Source organism: Lactuca sativa, chromosome 4, assembly GCF_002870075.4.
Source record: "Lactuca sativa cultivar Salinas chromosome 4, Lsat_Salinas_v11, whole genome shotgun sequence".
Classification (NCBI taxonomy): Eukaryota; Viridiplantae; Streptophyta; class Magnoliopsida; order Asterales; family Asteraceae; genus Lactuca; species Lactuca sativa.
Genome location: NC_056626.2, coordinates 273,402,804 through 273,426,368, shown reverse-complemented (window position 1 = coordinate 273,426,368; position 23,565 = coordinate 273,402,804). Strand labels below are relative to the sequence as shown.

At 37.5% G+C, this 23,565-nt stretch overlaps 1 protein-coding gene across 1 annotated transcript; it reads right to left on the bottom strand.

The window, feature by feature from the left end:
- Window positions 1-668: 668 nt before the first annotated feature.
- LOC111876980 (uncharacterized) lies at window positions 669-23,287 on the bottom strand. Its single transcript, XM_052771136.1, has 5 exons — window positions 23,232-23,287; window positions 23,108-23,164; window positions 23,017-23,019; window positions 1,081-1,320; window positions 669-981 (listed from the first exon to the last, which is right to left on the bottom strand). The coding sequence occupies exons 1-5, from the start codon at window positions 23,285-23,287 to the stop codon at window positions 669-671; spliced, it is 669 nt and encodes a 222-aa protein (XP_052627096.1).
- Window positions 23,288-23,565: the final 278 nt, after the last annotated feature.

Genomic DNA, 23,565 nt, shown 5'->3' with positions numbered 1-23,565 from the left:
GTAACACCATTTTGGTACTACCTCACATGCCACATCACCAATGGTGTTATAACACCAAATGGAGAAATGGTCACCAATGTTGCATCTTGTTATAACACCAACTTTTTTCCATTTTATAATTTATTTTTTATTTTTTTTTTGATTTTTTTTTTCAATTTAAACAAATATTTTTAAATATAACATAATAAATAAAACATAATTTTTAAAAATTATAAATAACATATAATAATTTTTTTTAAAGATTAAAATTAACATAGAAATTAAATTACGCATAACATCCAAATTCGAAAAACAAAAATACAACGCTACTCGTTAAAAAAAAATATTTTTTAAAAAACTAAATGGTATTCGTTATCGTTATTGTTACCATAGAAGATATAATCCGCCAAGTCCTCTTGAAGTTGTCTGTGTTTATTTGCGTCCTGAATGTCAACAACTCGATACAAATATTTTGTTGTTCCTGGTTGAAATTGAACGTGTCTGGGCTCCGTTGGGATATAGTGTGCAATATTTCGCCCTTTATCTTCTACTACCATGTTATACATTATGATACATGCATACATAATATATCGTAGAGTATCTAAATCCAATGGTCGTGCTGCATGTTCAACTATATGCCACTTCGCCTTCAGCACTCTAAAAGCACGTTCCACATCTTTACATGCTCCTTATTGTTTTCTCTTAAAAAAATTGTCTCGTTCTTCAACCGGGTGACAGAATGCCTTCACGAATGTGGAATACTGATGATATATTCCATCTGTAAGGTAATACCCATATTTGTATTCGTTTCCATTCACCATGAAAGGAGCATCCTGGGCCTTTCCATTCAAAAGATCGTCGAATATTGTTGACTGATCAAGAACGTTGATGCTGTTGTTGGAACCCACAACCCCCAAAAATGCATGCCAAATCCATAAATCTTGAGAAGCAACAACCTCTAAAACCAATGAAGGTGATCCATGATGACCAGTTGCATATTTCCTTTTCCATGCTACCAGACAATTTTTCCATTTCTAGTGTGTGCAATCAATGCTTCCGATCATTCCGGGAAACCCATAACGTTCTTCATGCGCCACATACAATTCTTGAAAATCATGTAATGGAGGTTTCCGCAAATATACATCTCCAAATGTTTCCACAACACCCCTTGACAATGTATACAAACTCTCCCTTGCGGTTCTTTCAGACATTATCATATAGTCGTCCATGGTGTCGGGTGACTCCCCCATAGTAATCAAACGAATAACCGCAACACATTTCTGCAATGTTGTAAACCCTCGTCTACCTCTAGCATCATATGTCAATTGAAAAAATTCATACCTAAACATAAATTAACTACAATTTAATAATATAGTACATTTGTTGTAAAATTAAAAAGAAACATGTAGTACATTTGTATTTATTTTATATAAAAATATAGTAAAGAAGCGATACCGACTTTCCAAAGGCGTTGACGATCCGTAGGAACACATTCCTATTCAAACGAAATCTTCTTTTGAAGTCCTTCACTCCGTATACATAATTATCTGCAAAGTAACCGCGAGTCGAAAGGATCCATAATTGTTTTTGAAAATAATTGAGATTATATAGAGAGAAAAAGAGAAGTTATGTGTAAAAAATTGTTTAGATAATAGGTATTTATATAGGAAAAGAATAAATAATTTTAATTTTTTTTAATTAAGTCAAAAATACGGCAACGGTCCAATTTTTTCCCATTTCACCCGGTGGTAACGGCCATGAAATCCGCCGCGACGAGCTGCAACGAGTTGGGGGGGGGGGGGTTTCCCCTCGTTATCACCGCGTTTCTGACTTCCACCTCAGCCATGTCGTTGCTCGTTGTGTCCTATACCGTCCCGTCTAAAAAATAACATTTGGTAAAACTAGTTGAAAGATATACAATGACATAAAAACATTTAAATAAATGTGCTTCTATAATTAATTAAGGGGTATATTTGGAAATTTGAAACATGCTCCTAAAAAACTATTCTAAGTAACTTTTTAAAAAGCTAGCTTATAAGCTACTTTTTGACTTTCTAAACATGACAACTTAATAAAGCTTAGAAAGTAAAATAGCTTATCAACTAGCTGTGATGCTCCAAACACAGCCTGAATGTGATATTGTATTGACGGCTTAGTTGGTTAAAATGATTAGATAACTATTTTTTTCATTAAAGCCATCAAATTTTATGATTTTTTCTAAATTGATCACTTTGACATGTAATAACATAGATTGGTCCAAATGGAGGAAACCCTGGGAGACCTAGGTGACAAGTAAGACCCACTGAAACCGAATCCATAATTTTACCAAGTAGCTATTAGGTTTGGCATGATGTATGAATCAAAATATTGGTAGATCAAGAAGAAGTACGAGAAGAAGATGGAAGTAGTCAAAATGAGGATGTTGAGTTGGATTTGTGGTTGTTGGATATGATACCACATTTACAAGAGTTTGTTGGGAGTGGTATCGACCATCGAAAAATTAAAGAATTTCGTTTGAGGCAGTATGGGCATGTCATAAGGAGACCACCATCAATGACGGTAAGCAGGGTAAGTAAATTATGATTGAGGGTAAGAGGAGATGCCGTCCTATAAGGAAGTAGGAGAGTATAAAATATGAGGCTACACATAGAAGAGCTTGCTCTTTTGGAGACATTTCTTAAATATGAGGACATGAAGGCTTAACATCAGGGTAAATAAATATCATTTCCCTCCTACATGTTTTATTTTCTGATCTTTATTGTCGATATGCGTTTTATGTTGATATGCTTCTATCCTTATTTATTTCATTTATGTTTTTCAACACGCATATTGACTTAGTACTCCTTGTTTTCCCCTTTTGTAGGTTCTCAGATTTGTATGTTTATTTTATGATTTATTCATGTTATTTGTCTTCCTACTAACCTTGAAATACTCCTCTATTTGCAGGTTATCGTATTGCTCATGCTGATGGACTATTAGTGTGTTAAAACCTAACCAAAAATAAAAAATACTTCCAAATTGACCATACATTTGGTTTTTACACTTTTCCGTCATTTTTAACAATGAAATGTAGGTTGAAACTTCTTCAATGCCTCATCAATAAACAAATTCTAATGAATTCTAAGCATCATGTAACGTTCCTGATTTTCGAAAGCAAAATTTTCATTTTTTTATATCATTACATATTAATATTACATAGTTAATTATAAAAGAGTGTCTTAGAAGAAGTCTATAAAACTTTATTGATGCTTCGATGTAGATAAAATCATGTGTGAGCCTTTCCACGGTCAGATGAACAACTTGCAAAACGGTTATTCAACAACTATAAGCCTAAGCTTAGTGAATTCCCTCAAAATATTCCATACCACAACACTTATACAATGCATACACATAATGGCCTTCAACTTATAGCTGGATTGTACCTTGGCCTTCAGTGTATAACTGGTCCACCCTATATAGCCTTCAGCACGTGGCTAGTCCGCTTTCTCTTGGCCTTTAGAATAAAGCTAGTCCGCCTGAGTGTATTGGCCTTCAGCATGGGGCTTGTCCGCCCTCAACTCAACACACATGCACACACACATATATATATATATATATATATATATATATATATATATATATATATATATATATATATATCAACATACATATAACAACAATCCACATAACAGACAATTAACTATCCTAGTCTAATTGCCTAAGTGCATACTACATGGTAAATATATCATAGCATACAGAGGATACATAGTGGAGTACACAATATAGTGAGAAGAACTCACCTTGACAGATTATCAGAGGATTAATAGCTAACCGGATAATTCAGTTGACGATGAACACTCTAATGAGGATTAACCTATACTACTATAGTATATTAGTTCCTATGGTAATCTGGTAATATAGGCTAGACCTATCATTAATCCAAATGAATTATAGTTCTATCAAATAAGGATCAGCCAGACAGGACGGTTAGGAGGAAGGACCATTTCGGCGTATAGCCAGTCTGAAATCTAACAACCAAGCCAACATGACCATTCTAGTCACCTCTCTCATAAGTAGATCAATCAGTATAATGACTTGGAATTATTGATAAATCTTAATTATAAGTTCCTAGTAACAACTTATAACTATAATCATAAATTAAATGGAGACAAAGTACGTGTAGCTCACATACAAAGAATTATTGATGAGAACTGGGATCTAAGCAGGTATAATACTTACTCTGGATCTCTTACTTGAAGACTACTACTCAAATGAGTACCCATGGGTATCGTAGGGCTTCACCGCAGTATATAAATCTAAGGAAAATGGGCTAAAAGTGCAAAGAGAACTCTGATATAGAGGCTGTAGGGGTGTAAGGGTCAGAGCATATGCAGAGTAGGCCTTACATATGCAAGAAAAGCTTGCACGCCACGTACTAAGGGTGGCATGGCTCCTCTGGTTTGTTGACATGTGTCCTCTATTAGGTGGGGCCGTGTAGCTGACTTCAGGCGCAAGCTATACACAACGTGTGTATACACGTGACATTTTTCAGATTTTCAAAATCACATAACTTTATGAGCTCTGTTTTTGGTGTTCTTTATATCCACAGAAAGCTCTCGATGAGTTCTACCACTTTCATTTAGACTTCATCGGCTAATTTTGACTTTATTTTTTCATACATGCTTAGATTGTTAAAGCATGTATAAAATGCATAACTTTCTTATCCGGATCCCGTATTCTACCGTCCTTATATCGTTGGGTTCATTTTAACGAGATCTTTGATTCTAGTTTAGATTGTTTTGACTAAAAATTAACTAATCTAAAATTTGATTTCTGAGCTGTATACTGTTATGCTGAATCTTAGAAAAATCATAACTTTATCTAATGAAGTCAGATTTATACATTCACTATATGCATGCTCTAGGTTTCCTACTAGGAATTCAAGATTCGACCATTGTCAATCCACATAAATCTTCTACCGACTCTGAGTAGTCTGCAACCTTTCTCTTATTTATTGGATAAGTTACGTGGTCTTGATTACAATGTACATACTTCCCATTACTCGTTTGCCAACTTCTCCCCGGCATATGGGTGTCCGACATTTTCTTCCATAAAGCATTTCAAAGGGAGGTCTACCAATACTGGAATGGTACCTGTTGTTATACGAAAATTCTACCAATGGTAGATAAGTAACCCAACTTCCACCGAAATCTAACACGCATGATCTTAGTATGTCTTCAAGGGTTTGTATCGTCCTTTCACTCCGCCCATCGGTTTGAGGGTGATAAGTTGTGCTGATAAGTAACCGGGTGCCTAGCTCATCATGAAACTTTCTCGAAAACTGAGAAGTGAAATGGACCTCTCTGTCAGAGATTATTGATACTGGTACTCCATGATGAGAGACTACTTCCTTGATGTATATCTCTGCAAGCTTCTCAGCCAAGGATCTTTCTTAGATAGGCACAAAGTGGGCACTCTTGGTTAATCTATCCACTATCACTTGGATAATGTCTACTCCATGAGGAGTCTTTCGCAAGTTGGTGATGAAGTCCATTGTTATCTCCTTCCACTTCCACATCAGGATATCAAGGGGTTGTAATTTTCCATGTGACATCTGGCGTTTTTACTTGACCTTCTGACAAGTCAAACACCTCTCGACATACCATGCTACATCTCTTTTCATATAGGGCCACCAATAATTGTGTCTGGGGTCCTTGTACATATTTGTAGCTCTTTTATGAATCAAGAACTTTGACTTTTGTGCCTCATCCATTAGTATTTTTCGAGTTCCTCTTGAGTATGAAACCCAAACTCTGCCATGTAGAATTAGCAACCCATGACTATCTATGTCGAAAGCTGAGATCTTCCTTATATTTATCTCGCTTTTCTAGTTTTCTTCCGTGAATGCTTCACTCTGGGCTTACTTGATCATCTCAAGTACTAGACTGATCACTATCATCCTTAAACAGACACCCTTCATTGGCGTACTAGTTGCTTTTTGACTTAATGCATCGGCTATTTCGTTGGCCTTACCTAGGTGGTAAAGGATTTCGTAGGCATAGTCCTTCACTACATCCAACCATTGACGTTGTCTCATGTTCAGTTTGGGTTGATCCATTAGGTATCTTAATCGTTTTTGGTATGTATAGATGTTTCAACTCACTCCATACAGGTAATTCCTCCAAATCTTGAGGGTAAATACTACTGCTCCTAACTCTAAGTTGTACGTCAGGTAATTAGCCTCATGAGGCTTTAACTGTCTTAATGCATATGCGATTACTCGACCTCGCTGCGTGAGGACAACTCCGAAACCCATGATTGATGCATAGAAGTAAACTACCATGTCATTAATTCCTTTTGGAAGGGATAACATCAGAGCTTTGCATAACTTTTTTCTTAAGATTTCAAATGCCAATTGTTGCATGGGACCACAACAAAAAGCAACTCCTTTCTCCGTTAAACGGGTCATCGGTACTACAATATTTGAGAAGTCTTGAATGAATCTTCTATAATATCTGGCTAATCCTAGAAAACTTTGAGTTTCTAAGGGAGTAGTTGGGACCGACCATCGCATTACTGCCTCTATCTTGGTTGGGTCTAGTTAAATACCATTTTGGTTGACAAGATGCCCGAGGAACTGAACCTCTTGTAAACAAAACTTGATCTTGGAGAACTTTGCATACAACTTTTCCTTTCTTAGAACCTCGAGTACCTCCTGCAGGTGTTCGTTATTCTACTCTTGGGATGTTGAAAATACCAAGATATCGTCGATAAACATGATTACCAATCGATCAAGCATAAGTCTACATACTCATACTCGGTTAATTGAGTCCATGAATGCGGCAGGTGCATCCGTGAGCCCGAAAGGCATTGTAACACTCGGAATCCTGAAGACCAAGAAAGGAAAGGAAAACCCTAAGTCAAAGGGGAAACTCATCGAGTCCAAGGAAGAACTCGACGATTCGGAGCGAGTCCCGTGTCGCGGATTAAGTGAACGACTCGGTGAGTCGGGAAGACTGACTCGGCGAGTCAGGTCTGGGTTGGGAAACCCTAATTTCGGGACTTGGTGCCCTATTTAAACATCATTTCAGGTCTCCACCCCAGCCTCCATCACCCCGTCACCTACTCTCGAAACCCTAAGCAGCCATTGAGTGTTCTTAAGCTTTTTTTTTTTTGCCAATTTTGAGTGAATTAAAGCTAGAAGAAAGAAGAAAACCTTAGGTGATTCAAGAAGAGGTAGTGGATCCAGAGCTTGAGTAGTATTTCATAGAGTTTGGAGGTATAAAGCTTATACCTTGACTGTTATTCATTTAGATCCTCTTCTTAGCTTGTATTTTGTCACTTTTGTGCCATTTCCAAGGCTAATCCGAGTATTGAGCCTTTGAGGATGTATTGGACTTCAGATCTAGGCACTCTTGAGCTCTAGGAGCTCAGAGTTGCTAGCTTTACCCAGCCATGTCTCCATTCCATGACATAGACCTCCATTTTAGCTTGGATTTGGTGTTCAAGCTTTATAGCACCTTGCATGCACGTAAAGTTGGCAACTTTACGTGTAATGCTAGCCTTAGGAGTCCAGATCTACAAGTTGGAAGCACTGAAATGGACTGTAATCAACAAAATGGAGATGATACAAGTGGACTCGGCGAGTCTGTTCATGGACTCAGCGAGTCGGGTCGCAACCCTAACCTCTTCTGGTTATGACTCAAATCCATGAGTTGAGTGGTGACTTAGTGAGTTGGACATGACTAGGAGATTGAAGGAATCGATGAGTCATGGGGTGACTCGGCAAGTCGAGTCGTGAGTTGTGGAGTTTCTGAGTTTATGAACTCGGCGAGTCAATAGGCTGACACGGCGAGTAGGGTCAACCTGGAAGGTTGACTTTGACCAGAACTTTGACTTTGACCAGAGTTGACGTAGTATGACTTCTAGAGGGCAGTTTTGGACTAAGTGTTATATTGATATTAGTAGCTCGGGGAGCTAGAGGAGCAGTGGTTTGGAGAGTTTTCAGTAGCAGTCAAAAGTGTAGCGACAAGAGCTCCAACAGTGCAAGGTGAGTCTCCTCACTGTGTGAATGGTTCTAAGGGCACAATGCCGGCCCATGTAGTTATGAGTAGGAAGACCCGGGGGTTAGCCCTAGGTACTGTATGCTAGTATGATATTCCGACCAAGGTCCGATGTCGGGCGGGTGCCCAAGGAATGTTTGCATATTAGATTATACTTGTTGTCTGTGTGATACTTGTATGTACCTAGTAGGAAGGTGACTGTGGGCGAGGTCCCATATCTCACCACTAGCAGAGTATGGACGGAGTTTCGTATCTCATTAGTAGCAGAGTAAGGGCGAGGCCCGAGATAGGAGAGGAGTGAGTGTGGCCGGGGGACCGTATCTCACTAACAATAGGAGCTTAGACGGGGTTCCATGACTCACCAGTAGCAGGACAGGGTGAGGCCCAAGATAGGCGAGGCCTTAGAACAACGATACGGTAGGTAATGGTTAGTTGTGTGTTATATATTATGGTTATCTATTTGTATGTGTTTAGCAGGCGGGGCCCAGAGACAAGCGGGGCCTAAGAGAAACATATCTGTATACCGAGCGGGGCTTGAAGCCAGGCGGGTCCTGGGGTCGGGCGGGGCCCAATGTAGTGGACGAGGCTCGAAGTAGCGGGCGTGGCCCAGTGCTTGCAGCATGTGATTATGCGTGGTATGTGGTAGGTTGGGAAACTCACTAAGCTTCGTGCTTACGGTTTTCAGTTTTGGTTTTAGGTACTTTCGGTAGTTGAGGGTGATCGCATGGCACACACCGTTGTTATATAGCCCGAGGTGGTTTACTTTGATAAAATAAAAATATTTTGAGATGATACTCTAAATTGATATGATGCTTATGTATGACTTGGTAATTATGGTTTGGGTAATGATTTTAAAAATGAAATTTTTGGGTCATGTTTTTGGGACGTTACAAGTTGGTTTCAGAGCCTTGGTTCGAGGGATTCGGACACGCTCTCGGGTGTGTCTGAACTCAAACTTAGGACTTGGTGTGAAAAGTTTCAAAATAAATTCATTTTATAAAAGGAATTTAAGAAAAGAGGAAAGTAACCTTAAAATGAGAAAAGGATTTGAACAGACAAAAGAATTTTGAAAATGAGAAAGGTGTGTAGTGCATGTAATCAGCCGAGCTCACGTAAGTACCCCAAATTACCCATACAAGTTTAAGTTATGTTATGTTATGATATGAGTATGAGAACTTCATGCTAGATTAGAACTAAGGATCTAGGAAGGATGCCTTATGTGCCTGTTATATGTGAATGAGCCTTATTAATTGCATGCTAGTACCGATTCCTGTGTAGTAAATAGAGCAGCTTGATTGGATCATGTGGTTAGTTTTTCCCATTGTCTGAATGCTGCTTGCTTTGTGCTTTGTGGAACACTTAGTAATGTGATCTAGTTATTAAGTTAATATGCTAAGTCACATATGGCGCAGGCTGGATAATCTCAGAGTGATGGATTTGACCCTATTACGCAGCTCTCGTTTGAGTATAACCATTCTAGGGATGAGTCTTTTACTCGAAGGATTATCTGATCTCTGTTGCATGTGGTTATATTCATGAGGTAGCTAGTTGATATTACTGGGAGGGACTTCAGCAGCAGAGGACGGAGTGAGTTGGAGGATACCCTAGGGCAAGCCTAGGATGAGATTAGTGTTGAGAGCAGTATTATTAGTAGGGACTTGGTGGAGTTGAGGTAATTTTTGAGGAAAGTAAGGATAGATGTGGAAGGTAGTATGAGCCCGTACTAATGAAAGCAGAGGATCTGTACTCGATTCAAGAAGGGCCGAGATGAGACCAGGAAACTTGTAGTGTGTGTTCGATCCCTCGGCAATGATATGTGATCTGATGGTTGATATGTTATGTTTTCAACATGGTGACGTTGCGTGATAGGCCAGTGGGCGGATCAGGCATCGGGGATGGGTCAGGCTCGGGTTCAGAGATCGAGCAGCTCAAGGAACGGATGAGAGAGTTTCTATCAGCTGAGATTATGCGCAGTGTTTTGGATCAGACTCCTATGATCTTTGGTTCGGTTAAGGAGGGTATTTTAGAGCTTCTGGATGAGAAGCTGGGAGCCTTTTGCACTGAGATGATGGCTTTGGTTGGGGCGTATACCTTGACATTCTGAGAGTTCAGAGCTTGTGGAGCACCAGATTATCATGGGGCTAAGGAGCCCATTGCTAGCAACAGGTGGTTGGACGATGTTGCCAATGTTGGATTAGTGTCTAACTCCATAACTATAATTGGTATGTACTTGACTCGACTCAGCATGGTCCATTTGGGTTGGATGGCATCAGAACATTTGGATAGACCGTTTGTGAGAAGAGGACATTTGTGACATATTAATATATTATAAGTTCTAATATATTAATATGAAATCATTTATTTAATTAGTATTGATCAAGAATTAATTTGGACTTAATTTAGTGATCAAAAGAGACTAATTAATATGAGGATTGATTGTGTAAATCATTCATTCTTATATATGTGGGCTTATGATCCATGATTCCTTATGTTGGGTTTAACCCATGTGGTGACCCATGGATACTCGATGGAATTTAAAACCCATGGAGCATAAGGAATGGGTAAATTCATGGGTTACATGGTGTAACCCTAATGTGCACACTATATAAGGACCCCTTTAGCTTAAGAAATTGGCAGAAGTGATACATATATAAGGGCTAGCCGATTTGAGCATGAGTGTCTTCTTCTCATGGTTATTCCAACTGTTGATGATGTTGTGTGAACTATTTGAGGTGTCACACTTGGGGCACTAGGCTCTCGAGTTTCATGGAGTCAAGTTACATCAACAAGGTATGTATTCTATCTATTTTATTACCCAAGTATTTAAGATTGTATGCTAGTTAGGGTAATACCTTGGAATATTCATATTTGCATGTATAATAGAGAAAACATAGATCCAAGGTATTTAGGGTTGCATGTACACTTAGGAGTGTTAGAATGCTCAAAACCCAACAGTGGTATCAGAGCCTAGGCTTGTTTTCAATTATACTGCAAAGTGTTGAAAAAAATCGATTTTTGGGCTGTCTGGGCACTCGACTCGCCGAGTCCACTGATGGACTCGCCGATTCCATGAAGAAATCATCCTACTCATCGAGTAGGTTCATACACTCGACGAGTAGGACCCCCAGACAACATATTTTCGACTTTTAAGCATGGAATTGTACTAGAATCATTACCCTAAGCTGTTTTTGAACCTATAAACCTGTTTTTGATGTGGTAATGTTCATTCTAATCCAGTTTCAAAGATAATTGTCAATAGATTCATCTTCTGTATTAGTTTAAGGATTAGGCTAATTACATGAAAAAGTTTGATTTGAAGTATCTTGTTCTTATGATATGCTTAGATTAATAGAAAAGTTATGTGATAATGTGTTTTTCAATCCAAATTAATCTAAGAGTTGATCATAAAATGAGCTTTTGTAACTTGTCCTCAAGTAATATGAAAAGTCACATTTTAGATTCATAAAACTCATAAATATTTCCATAAGTTATGAATAAGGAAGAGTCGCATTCTTTTAATAGTTTACAGTCTTCCATAACTTATCCTCAAGTTATGGAACTTGAAGAGTTTTTTAATTAGACTACTTTAAACACATAAGTTATGGAATTGAAAAGTTTTTAAATAGTTCAAAACTTTCCCTCAAGTTTTGGAATTTGTAAATTTTTCCCTTATGAATACTTTAATTCCAAGTTAAGCCCTTAAATTTTAAAAGTTAAAATTTAACCCTTATACTTTATAGTATTATAAGTTAATAATATATATGTATAAGAGCAAGTCAGTCTTACCGTTAGTAGGCCTCATTCATGAATCCGGTCTATAAAGGGGGGGGGGGGTTAAGGTTACTGCCTATAAAATGGAAGTTTAAAGGGTGTCCACTCTCACTCACCGCTTCCCTGACTGGTGGAGGGTCGTTAGCCGAACGCGTAGGACATGGACTAGAATTCTCCCTTCATTAAAAGTATTAATGATAAATACTAAGTAACAAGGTAGGCAAAGGGTAACTTAATGTTTATCATATAGTATTGGTGGAGCGCATGTGGTTAACCGGCACATCGATTGAGTGATAAATATTAAGGGTACCAAGTATATTTGCATGGTTATTCACACCTTGTTTTGTGATCCTCGGCATCCCAGTCACAAAAATTGAGAGGGCACACTTGAGATTGAAACATGCCATTGAACAGTTCAATGAATCTTAAAAGATCTAGGAGTTTCAAATCCAAGTAAAACCTAATTAAATTATTTCGTTTTCATGGTGGAAATTGGTGAATTGTCATTTTCCTACCTTCAAATATTTTATAGCTTGGATTATGGCATCCCTCTTCCAAGTTATAAAAGTATTGTGTTGGGTCCTAGCCTTAATATTTCATATTGGGTGTTATATTAAGGACTTTAGATCAACTATCTTGAATATCTCCCAAAAGATGTCTAGTTCAGACATCTATGATCTTCCCAAATCTCTTGGAACTTCACTTCTTCCTCCTCCTCCAATTATTCTCCCTAACCCACAAGTTCAAGGTCAGTCAAGCCCTATTGGCAGCAAGGTCTATGTGTGATCGCATCTTGGAGACGAAGTCACATATTGACAAGCCGAGAGAGTTGGATGTCAAAGTCTTAAGAAAGTTGGATGTTCAATCACTTTCTAAGTCACATAGTGAGTTCCTTTGGGACTACCATGAAACAGACTATGACATAACCCTTAATGATCTTATCTATTTTCTTGGTGTTGCTGAGTCAGCAATGATTTAGAGGACTATTAAAGCAAACTTGATTAGAAGATCAACTTCCCATGGACATTGACAATGGTAACATTGGATACCCATAAAAACTTTCTCTTCCCAATGGAAAGGGATTGGCCATAGTCAACCCGGTTGACCAAATGGTAAGAGAAAGGCTAAGTTTGAGTTAGTCCCATGTACCATTTCAAAGAGTGCATATGTTCTATTGCCAAAGGAATGTGCATTGGTTATGAAGTTTCCCTATTTACGTGAAGGATCATAAGGATGGTAAAGTCAAAAAGTTTGTCTCTGCTTCGGGTAAAGTCTATTATCTAACTCTATTAAGTTTCTATTCTGAGATTCTTATTACATGATGCGACTGGGTGACATGTTGATGTTTTAAGAATCAAAGAAAAGTGAAGAAACTTAAAGAAGTATATGCCGATTCTGATCGTGAAGTTTTTCATATGCTTTTTCACTGTAAGGATAAGTTTTTCCGCAAAGTTTTAAAATAAAAGAAAAAGGTTTTAATTTTATTTTTTTAAAATATCCTTACAAGTAGCATGTGTGAAAAAAATGGTTGTTTCTGTGACAACCCGAAATTTTTTTACTTTAAAAGCTCAGCCAGTCAACTCAACTCAGTGCCAGACTCACTCCTGCTATCATTTAGCTCAATTTGGAGTCTGTTTGAGTGTTCTGAGCCCAATACATTCAAGTATTGAGTGTTAAGAAGTACCTGCTAAAACCACAGAACAACAAATCAAACTAAACCACACCAAAAAGGAGTTGACGGCCACGACACTTGATTTTACGACCCTAAACTCAAGGTGAGCCGTAAACTACCCTTATAACACTTTTTCTCTTCAACTTTTCTTCATTCTTTCACTTCCATCTCAAGAACACTCGAGTTTTCTCTCAAGTATCATCGAGTTCATCATCTTAGATCCTAAAAAATGTAAGTGTTCTTTCCTTGATTTGTTGTTACACTTCATCTCCTAGTTACACTCTTTGATTTCATCCATGGAAATCAACTTTTCTTAGATCTTCAAGAAACACCAAGAACACACACTAGTGTTCTTGGCCAAAATCAACCATTTCAAGCCTCTATATCGTAAGTACTCTATCCTTAACTTGTTATCTAATTGAAACCACTGATTAGAGCCCTGAAATCATCAAGAATGCAATCCCAAAAGGAGTTTATGGCCAAGCCATCTCCCATGGCCGTAAACCTCTATAAGGGTGCCATTTTGGCCATAAACCTTCCTAGATGCAAAGCTTGTGACCTAGAACCATTCATTGATGAAAATAGGACCTTAAACCACACTCGTTTCATAATGTCCATGAGTTTACGACCATAAACTCCTTGCTTGGCCGTAAACTCATCAAAGGCCTCCATTATGATGGTCTTTATCATCCTTGTCTAAAGAAGTGGTCCCTCAAGTTTCCCTAGCCTTCAAACACCATCTTATGCATGTTTGACCATGAGTTTACGGCTGTAAACTCCCTTGGCCATAAACTCATGATAGTGCCATCCACTTTCCTTTGATGAATCACATGTGATTCCAACACTTAAACAAAGTGTTTCCTAGTCCCGTGAGGTGTTTCTTTGCATTTGGTTGCTTCAAAACACTATATTTATGTTAGTATATGCCATTATATGTCAACTAGGACTTGTTAAGTCTTGGGACTTCAATTGTGGAACTTCTCATCCTTACGCGCGTATTAGTTTGAATCACCCACATCAGGTGAGTTCATACCCCGTAATCAATATTTTAAACTGCTTTAAATGCTTTAAGGGGGGATACAAGTTGAACACAATTGATAATTGTGTAACTGTTTGTTAAACATATTTAAAAAGATTGCTTATGTCTTTTATAACTGATCAAAACATTTCAAAAACTCTTTAAAGTTATGTTACTTTTTAGTTTAACCAAAACTCCATTTTTAAAGTACAAGCATAACTTAGTAGTAAAATGAGTGTTTTCAATAACAATTCAAGTAAAACACTAGTAAACTATTAGGGGTATAGTTTAGAGGTACAGTTTATACTAGAAACAATACTCACTATAATGAGAAACAGATAGAGAACACTATAACGAGAAACAATACATACTAAGATACTATAACATAACGAACATACTAAGATGCTATAGTATGAGACACTTACAAGATCTACCTATACATTCTCACTAACTCATTGTTCTAAACAAAAGGTGATAAGTTATTGGGTATACATGATCATATAACCTTAATGTGGATTACACGGCTAGCAACTGGTTTGCTGAGGTAGCATTTGGTTCCTAGAATCTTTTGACAGGGAGAGCGTATAGTATGGGAATTAGCCTTCACATTATGACCTTAATAAAACAAACATGTTTTAAGGTAATTATTACATCAGTATGTCAATTCATAATACAACTGAGTACTTATATTTTCCCATTACTTTAATAAAGTGACAGTTCCACTTGAAAGTTAATACAAACTATTTTCGAGTCAAGATAGTTATAAACTAGGGAAAACTTACATCTTTTCAAACGAAAAACAGAATAGTTGGGTCTAGTACATTCAGTATAAAGGGACCTATAATTCTAACTTGATGATTCCTTAGTGTATGCATTCAGGGATATATATAAATCGGGTCCGACAAGTAGTAGGATGTGTGCTTTCCTCTTCATTCCCTGTTCCTTGTTCGGTTGTGCGCTTGGAACAGATTCACCCAGCGTACTATTTATCCAATCTTAACTATATATATATATATATATATATATATATATATATATATATATATATATATATATTGTCACACCCCAAAACCAAGAACGGCGGAAACGTTTAGGGGCGGAGGACGTCATGTACAGTATCAAAACAGTGTAAAGTAGTAAGCAAGCAACAACATCATCCATTGCATTAAAAGTAAAGTTTTAATACATGTGTGTTCTTTTATTGTAATAAGATATCAAAATATGTAATCAAAATTAAAGATGAGTCTTGTCTGTGCTCCGTCTTCTCGAAACCTGGCCATCGTACCCGTCTAACTGGTGACCTGAGAATACAAGTTATTTTGAAAGTGAGTATCAATATAAAGCTGGTGAATTCATAAGTATTAATGTGTCTTTGATTTGTAAAACTGTAAAGTAATGACTTGGAAACATTTGGAAAAAGACTGTATAAGTGTGAATTGTTTGAAAGCAGTTGAAAACGTTTGAATACTCTAGCAAATCCCTACGGTTTCTATTAGTATAACGAGTAGCCTTCTACCAAGACCTAAATGTTTTGAAGGTAGTCTTCTACGAAGACTCGTGTGTTTTGTAAGTAGTCTTCTACCAAGACTCGTGTGTTTTGCTATAACAAAGATGGTTTTTCTTCTTTTTGACTATTACTAATAGTACTTAGTCTAACTCATCGTTTACGTAAATGTATCACGAAATAAAGTAATAGGAAAAATATAATCATGTAACTGTTATCCTTTTGTATTAGGATTAACACGACCACTGCGAATAGCGACATGTATAACCTTTGAACATCCGTAGATTGTTCAATTTTCCTCTATAGCTGCAGCAGGTTTAAGGAAGGGTTAGTACCGTAAAGGTACTCCTAATATACGTATTAACCGTAGGTATCTGTAGATGATCATTTACCTCTGTAGCGAACAGTAGACCAAAGGAATGGTTAGTCCCGTAAAGGTACCCCCAATATAAGTAATAACCGTAGTCATCTGTAGATGTTCATCTACCACTGTTGCTAACAGATGGGTTCCGGAATGGTTAGTCCCGTCTAGATATCCCGTTGAACTGGGATAAGCAGGACAATCTACACATAATGTACTAGTAAATCATCCTAGTGAATATAGGTACAAGTATCCATGTAAGTGTATACAGGTAAATGTATCTATGTAAAGGTATTCATGTAAGGTATTCATGTAAGCGTATCTATGTAGACGTATCCATGTAACATGTAATGTATAGTATAGACTCATGAATGAACTGACTTGATGTCATTTTAATAAACATTTCAAACGTAATACTTTTGTTACCAAGGTATTTTTAAGACAGAAAACCATTTCATGCATCACATTTTGTAGTATGTGAAATCTACTGGATGAAAACACAGTTATAAAAACATATGAGTGATTTAATAACATGCTATTTTCTACTTGTATTCCCCCCATTAAAGCATTTAAAATTATTTAAAACATTGATTAAGGGGTATGAACTCACCTGTTGTGAGTGGTTCTAACGGGTAGGCGTGCAGGGATGAGAAGTTCCACGAATGAAGTCCCGAGACACAATAAGTCCTAAATGACATATAAGGACACATATTGACATGAGTATAGTGTTTATAACATCTATATGAAAGGAAACACCTTCCGGGACTAGGAAACACCTTAACCAAGTGTTGGAATCACATGTGATTCAACATAGGAAGGTATAAAGGCACTCACATGAGTTTACTACCATGAGTTCACATCCCAAGGGAGTTTACGGCCGTAAACTTATGGCTACTCATGTGGGAATGCAAGTTTGAAGGCTAGGGAATGATTTAGGGACATCAGCTCTAACCTAGGATGAAAAAGATCACCATTTTGGAGTTTTTGAGGAGTTCACGGCCCTTATGAATTTACTGCCGTAAACTCATGGCCATTTATGTTTATGAGGGTCCTAAAGGTCATAAGGAAGCATTCTAAATTGAAGCCTAAGCCTTAGGAAGTGTTTGTGGCATCAAAACACCCCTAACTTGAGTTTACGGCCCATTGACCATTTGTTCATGTGTTTGCGGCCGTAAACACCTATGGGTGTTGGTATTTTAGTTGCTTTAAGTCCTAAACACATCATGGTAAAGTGTTATGCTTGTCTCTTGGCTTATGGAAGGCCTTTATGGCATTTTGGCACCCTAAAATGGAGTTCACAGCCCAAGAACATCCTTGGCCGTGAACTCACTTTTAACCCTTGATTCTTAATGTTTTTGATATCTAAACAAGCCATGGGTAGTCTCTAGGTCCAGTTCCAAAGTTTGGAGGGACATTGGGCACACTTTTGGCCCTAAATTTAGTGTTCACGTTCCAAGAAGATCTTGGGCCGTGAACACCATTTCCTTGGTGTTTTGAGGTTGTTTTCTAGCCCTAAATACATTAGGGTACAAGTCCAAACTAGTTTCATTGCTTAAGGAAGGGACTAGGAACCATTTGACTTTTATAAAAGAGTTTACTCCCCAAGGTGTTCTTGGGCGGTAAACTCTCAAATCTTGTTGTTTTGATATGATTTTGATGTTATTAAGCACAATCTAAGCTATATAATACAACTAGATAGAAGTACTCACGTTCTGGGACGAAAGTCCGAAGATCCGTGAGAGAGAATTCGACTTTTTTCTAGTTGGAAATGTAACTAATGAATAAATATGGTTCAGAATTCTATATATTGTCCTGGGATTTTTGGCAGAAAATATTTTATTCACAAAATGAACTCTAATATCATAGAGTTTTGGAATAACAGAGTTACACAAAACCCTAGTGCATCCACTCTCCTGATATCTCCTTAAGTGTAAATCCTGAAATACTCAAACTTATACCCAAAAGTCTGGAATTTCACTGTAACTGTTCTAACTTCTATTGACTTGATATGGTTTGTTCAGAATGGAAACTTCGGGTTGTCACATCATCCCCCTGTTAGAGGGAATTTCGTCCCGAAATTAGAATCTATGTAAGGAAGTAGGTAGAAGTGATCGAGTCGTGAGGTGGAAACTTCCTAATCGATTGGTCCTCACGCTCATAAGGGAAACCGGGTCCTTGGTTGGTATTCCAACGAACCTTCACTAACGGGCGACGACGTTTCTTCGTCCGCTTGACCACTCGGTCGAGGGTCACTACGGTTCTAATACGAAGGCGAGGATCTCGTTAATCTCGATCTCGTCGAGTGGCTTACGAGAGTCCTAACGGAAAGGTACGGTTTAAAAATCGAGACGCGAAGGGTAACATGTACGTTACTGGGTTCGCGGAGTAGGTCTAGTTTGTGAGATACAGGACCGATTCTGGTAAGAATCTCAGAGATCCTAACTATATTGGATTTAGCTTTCCACGCCTTACGAAGCGTATTAAGCCATTCCCAGAGTGAGGTTTCCTAAAGAATTTGGTCTCTTACTTGGAATTCCAAAGGTTCTTTCTCTTGCTTAACTTCCCAGTCAAGGGCCACCCCTTGTTGGGTCAAAGTCGAAAGGGTTTCTGTAATTTGCGAGGAGTTCTGAATGGACTACGATAATAGGTCTGTAAGACGTAGAATTTGGCGAATTTTCTGTCGTTGACTACGGTACCGACAAATTCCCAACGGTTTTGGATAACTTTCCAGAGTACTCAAGAATTTCCACATCACTAATAGTGTGTGTTAGGAAATTTGACTCTTTGTGACAATCGTCAATTTCGAGTCAAGTCAAAGTCAACAAGTCAAACCGATCGACTCGTTTAACCTTGTGTATTGGAGTGTACGTTTTGTAATTACTGTATAACTCATTATTTTAATGAGAAAACATCACTTGGAAAAGTTCGTGTGTTTAAATTTCCTAAGCCTTAGTGCTAAACAATGAACCAAACTGATAAAACAATGTTACATACTCATCGGGAGTGGGTAAAATCCTTAAACATGACTTAACGGGGTTCACGGACCTTGCGTAGCGGAGCCAAACACTCACCATTGTCACACATGAAACCTCTCTCAATCGTTTTCACTCTATCTCTCTTCATCGTGAAATCTCTCCCAAATCTCTCCAAGAATATGAAATCTCTCCCAAATCTCTCTTTGTATGAGAAATCTCTCCAAGAATGTGAAATCTCTCCAAGAATGTGAAATCTCTCCCAAATCTCTCTTTGTATGAGAAATCTCTCCAAGAATATGAAATCTCGCCCAAATCTCTCCAAGAATGTGAAATCTCTCCCAAATCTCTCTTTGTATGAGAAATCTCTCCAAGAATGTGAAATCTCTCCCAAATCTCTCCAAGAATGTGAAATCTCTCCCAAATCTATTTCAAAAGTTCCCGTAACTTTTTGAAGTCATACGGGTCATTCCGACCCTTAACCGGGTCAAAAACCGCTTAAAACGGGGCAAGAACGGGCAAAAAGGGCTTAAGGACCCGAAACCCTCTTATTAGGGCCGAAGCCTCTTAGGACCCGAAAGTCCTCTTAGAGCCGAACCTCCTGAGAACCGAGACCCTCTCAACCGAAATGGACCGAGCCCTCTGTCTATTTCGGTCCCCTGATCATACGAACCAAGACCTGACTTTCGGTCCGAGACTGGAGCTTCTGTCCGAGGAGTGAGCCTACGCAGCCGCGACCGAGCCTCGCCTTCTGCTCTTCTCCTCGCGCTCTCGGTTCCTCTTCCCCTCCTCTCGGTCCGTTCCCCACTTTCGGTTCTCAACTCCTTAAGAGCCGAGACCTCGCGACTTCGGCCAGGAACTTCGGATTTTGACATTTTTCACCAGGTTTTTAATATCTTTAGTGTTTGAGCCCGTTTTTCGTGATTTTAATGCGGGATTTTCTCCAAAAATCATATTTTTACATATAAGACCATAAATAATCATAAATTAAACATATTTTTATGGAAATCTTTATTTAAGAATAAAATCTAGTGGGTGAAGTACAAAGGTTGAGTGTTGACTTTTCTTTGTATTATGACACAAACAACCACCATACCCACTCCATGACTAACCCGCACTCCTCCCCACCATACCTTGTCACTTCCTTGTCCTTTTTACCCCTCTTACAAGTTATTACCACGTTCATAGAGCTAGACATTCATCCTCTCTCCTCATTCCCACTCACTTGCTCTTATTTCACCAAAAATCAAACACAATTTTTCTCTCAAACTTTTCTCTCTAATTCGAGATCCCAAGGCTGATCATCAAGTGTTCTCCCACTCTTGGTAAGTATAATCCATCCTTCTTGTGATTTATACACTTCATTCTATTCCAATCATCGATTCCTTACTCAAACATCATCACGTTCATGTTAGATCTTCGAATCTCCAAGTGATCTTTCAAGTGTTCTTGAGTTAAACACTTCCATTCTTCAACAATTACCTACTGAAATCACTCAAGGTGAGTTCATACCCCTACATTTTCCTTTTTTCTCAAGTTTTTAGGGGGGAATACAAGTTAAAACACCAAGAACATAACTAAACTTTTCTAACAGCCTTCATCAGAAAAGTTCAACTCCATTCACGGACTGTTTTGGACAACTTAAACGTTTTTGTTTTCAAAACTGTTTTAGGTGTAAGTAGTTCCAGTTCTCAGATTTAAAATGACTACTTGCACATCTCCATGCGATTTTTCTACAATTTATGGTGATTTTTACAAAACTGCCTATCATTTCAAACACCAATCCGGACCAGTCTGTGATTATGGACTATTTCACCCAAGTTGGAGGTCATTAAAAATCATGATAAAAATTATGAGTAAACTAGACACATTTTGGGAACTCTCAGAATTTACGGATTTAGTTTTCGACTTCGTATGATTTTTCTATGACTTTTCTAAAACAGCGCAGAAAGGCTAAATTTAGTTAACAGCATATAAATTTCATAACACTTTGTATTATGTTGAGCAAAGTGTGTAACAATGAGTTCTAAATATTGAATGTGTTTCCTTTTTAGTTTATCATCATAAACTGAAACTTAGTCATTCATGATAAGATTATTCATTCATTTAGAACACATATATTAAGCTATAATAAGCATAGTTTATGGATTCATAGCACAAATGCATTTTCATGAAAGAGTTCTTATACATTACAAACGTTTCGGATAAACTATAATAGGTATAGTTTATGTATCATTTACTTTTCAAACTTATTTTTCAAAGGTTTTCAGTTTAGTTCACGTAAATTTTTTAATGAATAAATTTGTGAGTCATTCGCTTCGGGTTACTACCAAAGTAACCAATTCAAAAAGTCCTGTAAATTATAACCAGAATCTCTTGTAGGGAGAACGTGATAGTTGTGTATAGATCTATATTGGTTTGACAAACCCACACCAGAGCTGCTTGCAACAGCTAGACCGACAGGTCTGTGGTGACAACTGTCATTTAACGGCGACGCCTGAAGAACGTCGTATTACGAGGCCATCCATGTCAAGTATGGTTATAATAGCTCACATGTGGTATTAACAAATCATAAGATTTACGGGTTCTACTCTTAAATTAGCGAGTTATGTCGATTTAGCTCACATGAATTACTTTCAATATGGAATAATACTTGTGCGCCTTCATGTCAAAAAGGGGTTTTATGCCGATTTAAAACCACGTTTATATCATTAACTATGGAAATTACTTGTTCATTCTCGGTCCTGGTATTTAGGATCACATAACTTTTATAAGGAAAATATTGGATTTTCTTGGTAACATACAACTCATTACAAAGATCGATTTTCAAACTCTTACTGTCAAAAGCTTATGAACTCACCAACCATTGTGTTGACACTTTTTCAAACAACTTGTATTCTCAGGAAATCACTAAACAGGTAATCAAGTGCTTTTGAGGATGGGACGTTAAGGCGTCGAACATTTCATATTTTGTCAACATATTGTAATTGATTTTGAAACACTACTAGAAAAAAGGCCTTTTACGACGCTCATTGCGCGTCGTAAAACGCTCAGACGACGCGCAAATGCGCGTCAAGGAAGGCCCTGTAATAAAGAGAGACGATGCGCTTTTGCGCGTCATCTATAGACGACGCGCATTTACGACGCTCATTTATGACGCGCATTTACGACGCACGGTTATGACACGCAATGCGTATCAAGGAAGGCCCTGTCATAAATGAAGACGACACGCATTTGCGTGTCGTAACCTTACGACGCGCGTGTTTATAACACGCAATGCGTATCAAGGAAGCCCCTGTCAAGAAAGGCCATGTCATAAATGAAGATGACACACATTTTTGCGTATCATAATTTTAAATGTTCTAAAAAAAGTATATTTATATATTTATTAATTTTTAAATTAAATTTGCATTTAATGTCTCATAAAAAGAAAATAAAATACCATATATAAAAAATACTATCCATTGCATAAATTTTTTTGTCATACAAATAACAAACTGTATTTTATATTCATACATATGATTACATTATTCATTAAAAAAAACATATACATACATCTTCCCCTAAAATGTTATTACATGATGTTGGCCACTTCATTGATGGATCACCAAGAGGAAAAACAACAACTAACCTAAATGTTCCATGATGTGTCGATACTCATGTCCTGTAACTTTAAATATTAAAGAAAGTAAAATACCTCCTAAAAATAAAAATGCACAAGAAACAACACATCATAATGAGAAATTACTAACATGAATTGGAAGAAGTACACTATAAATTTGTTTTACCAAGAGTGGCATGGACGATCAGGTGCTACAAAGTTTGTCCAAGCTGCCAAACAAAGACTGCATGCAAACCAAAACATACATACACTATAAATTTAATTACCATACAAATCATATTCATACATACGAGTTTGTTTTACCTTTTTTCCTCATATCTTTATCTTTTTTATTCTTATTAGCCATGGAGTGTTGGTGTTTTCTTTTCTCTCGTTCAATCAACCCTTTGTTTTACTTTGAAAAATTAACAATTTCCCTACCAATTGACTCTGCATCAAACAGAAAAAAGTAAGTCAATCAATAGTCAATGGTGAATACCAACTACAAGTTTTTATTGAGGTAACCTGACACCATAAATACTTTGGTTTAATAAACAGGAACATGTATGTATAAAAATCGCAATTGAAGTACTTTGGTCTAATACCTCCATTTCTAGTAAGTGTCCAATCATTGTTTGTGAAGGT

Bases quoted from the DNA above. Each gene is read 5' to 3' on its own strand.
- LOC111876980 (XM_052771136.1), bottom strand. From the start codon at position 23,287: ATGGCTAATAAGAATAAAAAAGATAAAGATATGAGGAAAAAAGGTAAA. The intron at 23,165-23,231 runs GTATGTATGAAT...GTTTGCATGCAG, and splicing joins AAAAAAGGTAAAACAAACTC to TCTTTGTTTGGCAGCTTGGA. The intron at 982-1,080 runs GTATGTGGCGCA...AGCATGGAAAAG, and splicing joins TTACATGATTTTCAAGAATT to GAAATATGCAACTGGTCATC.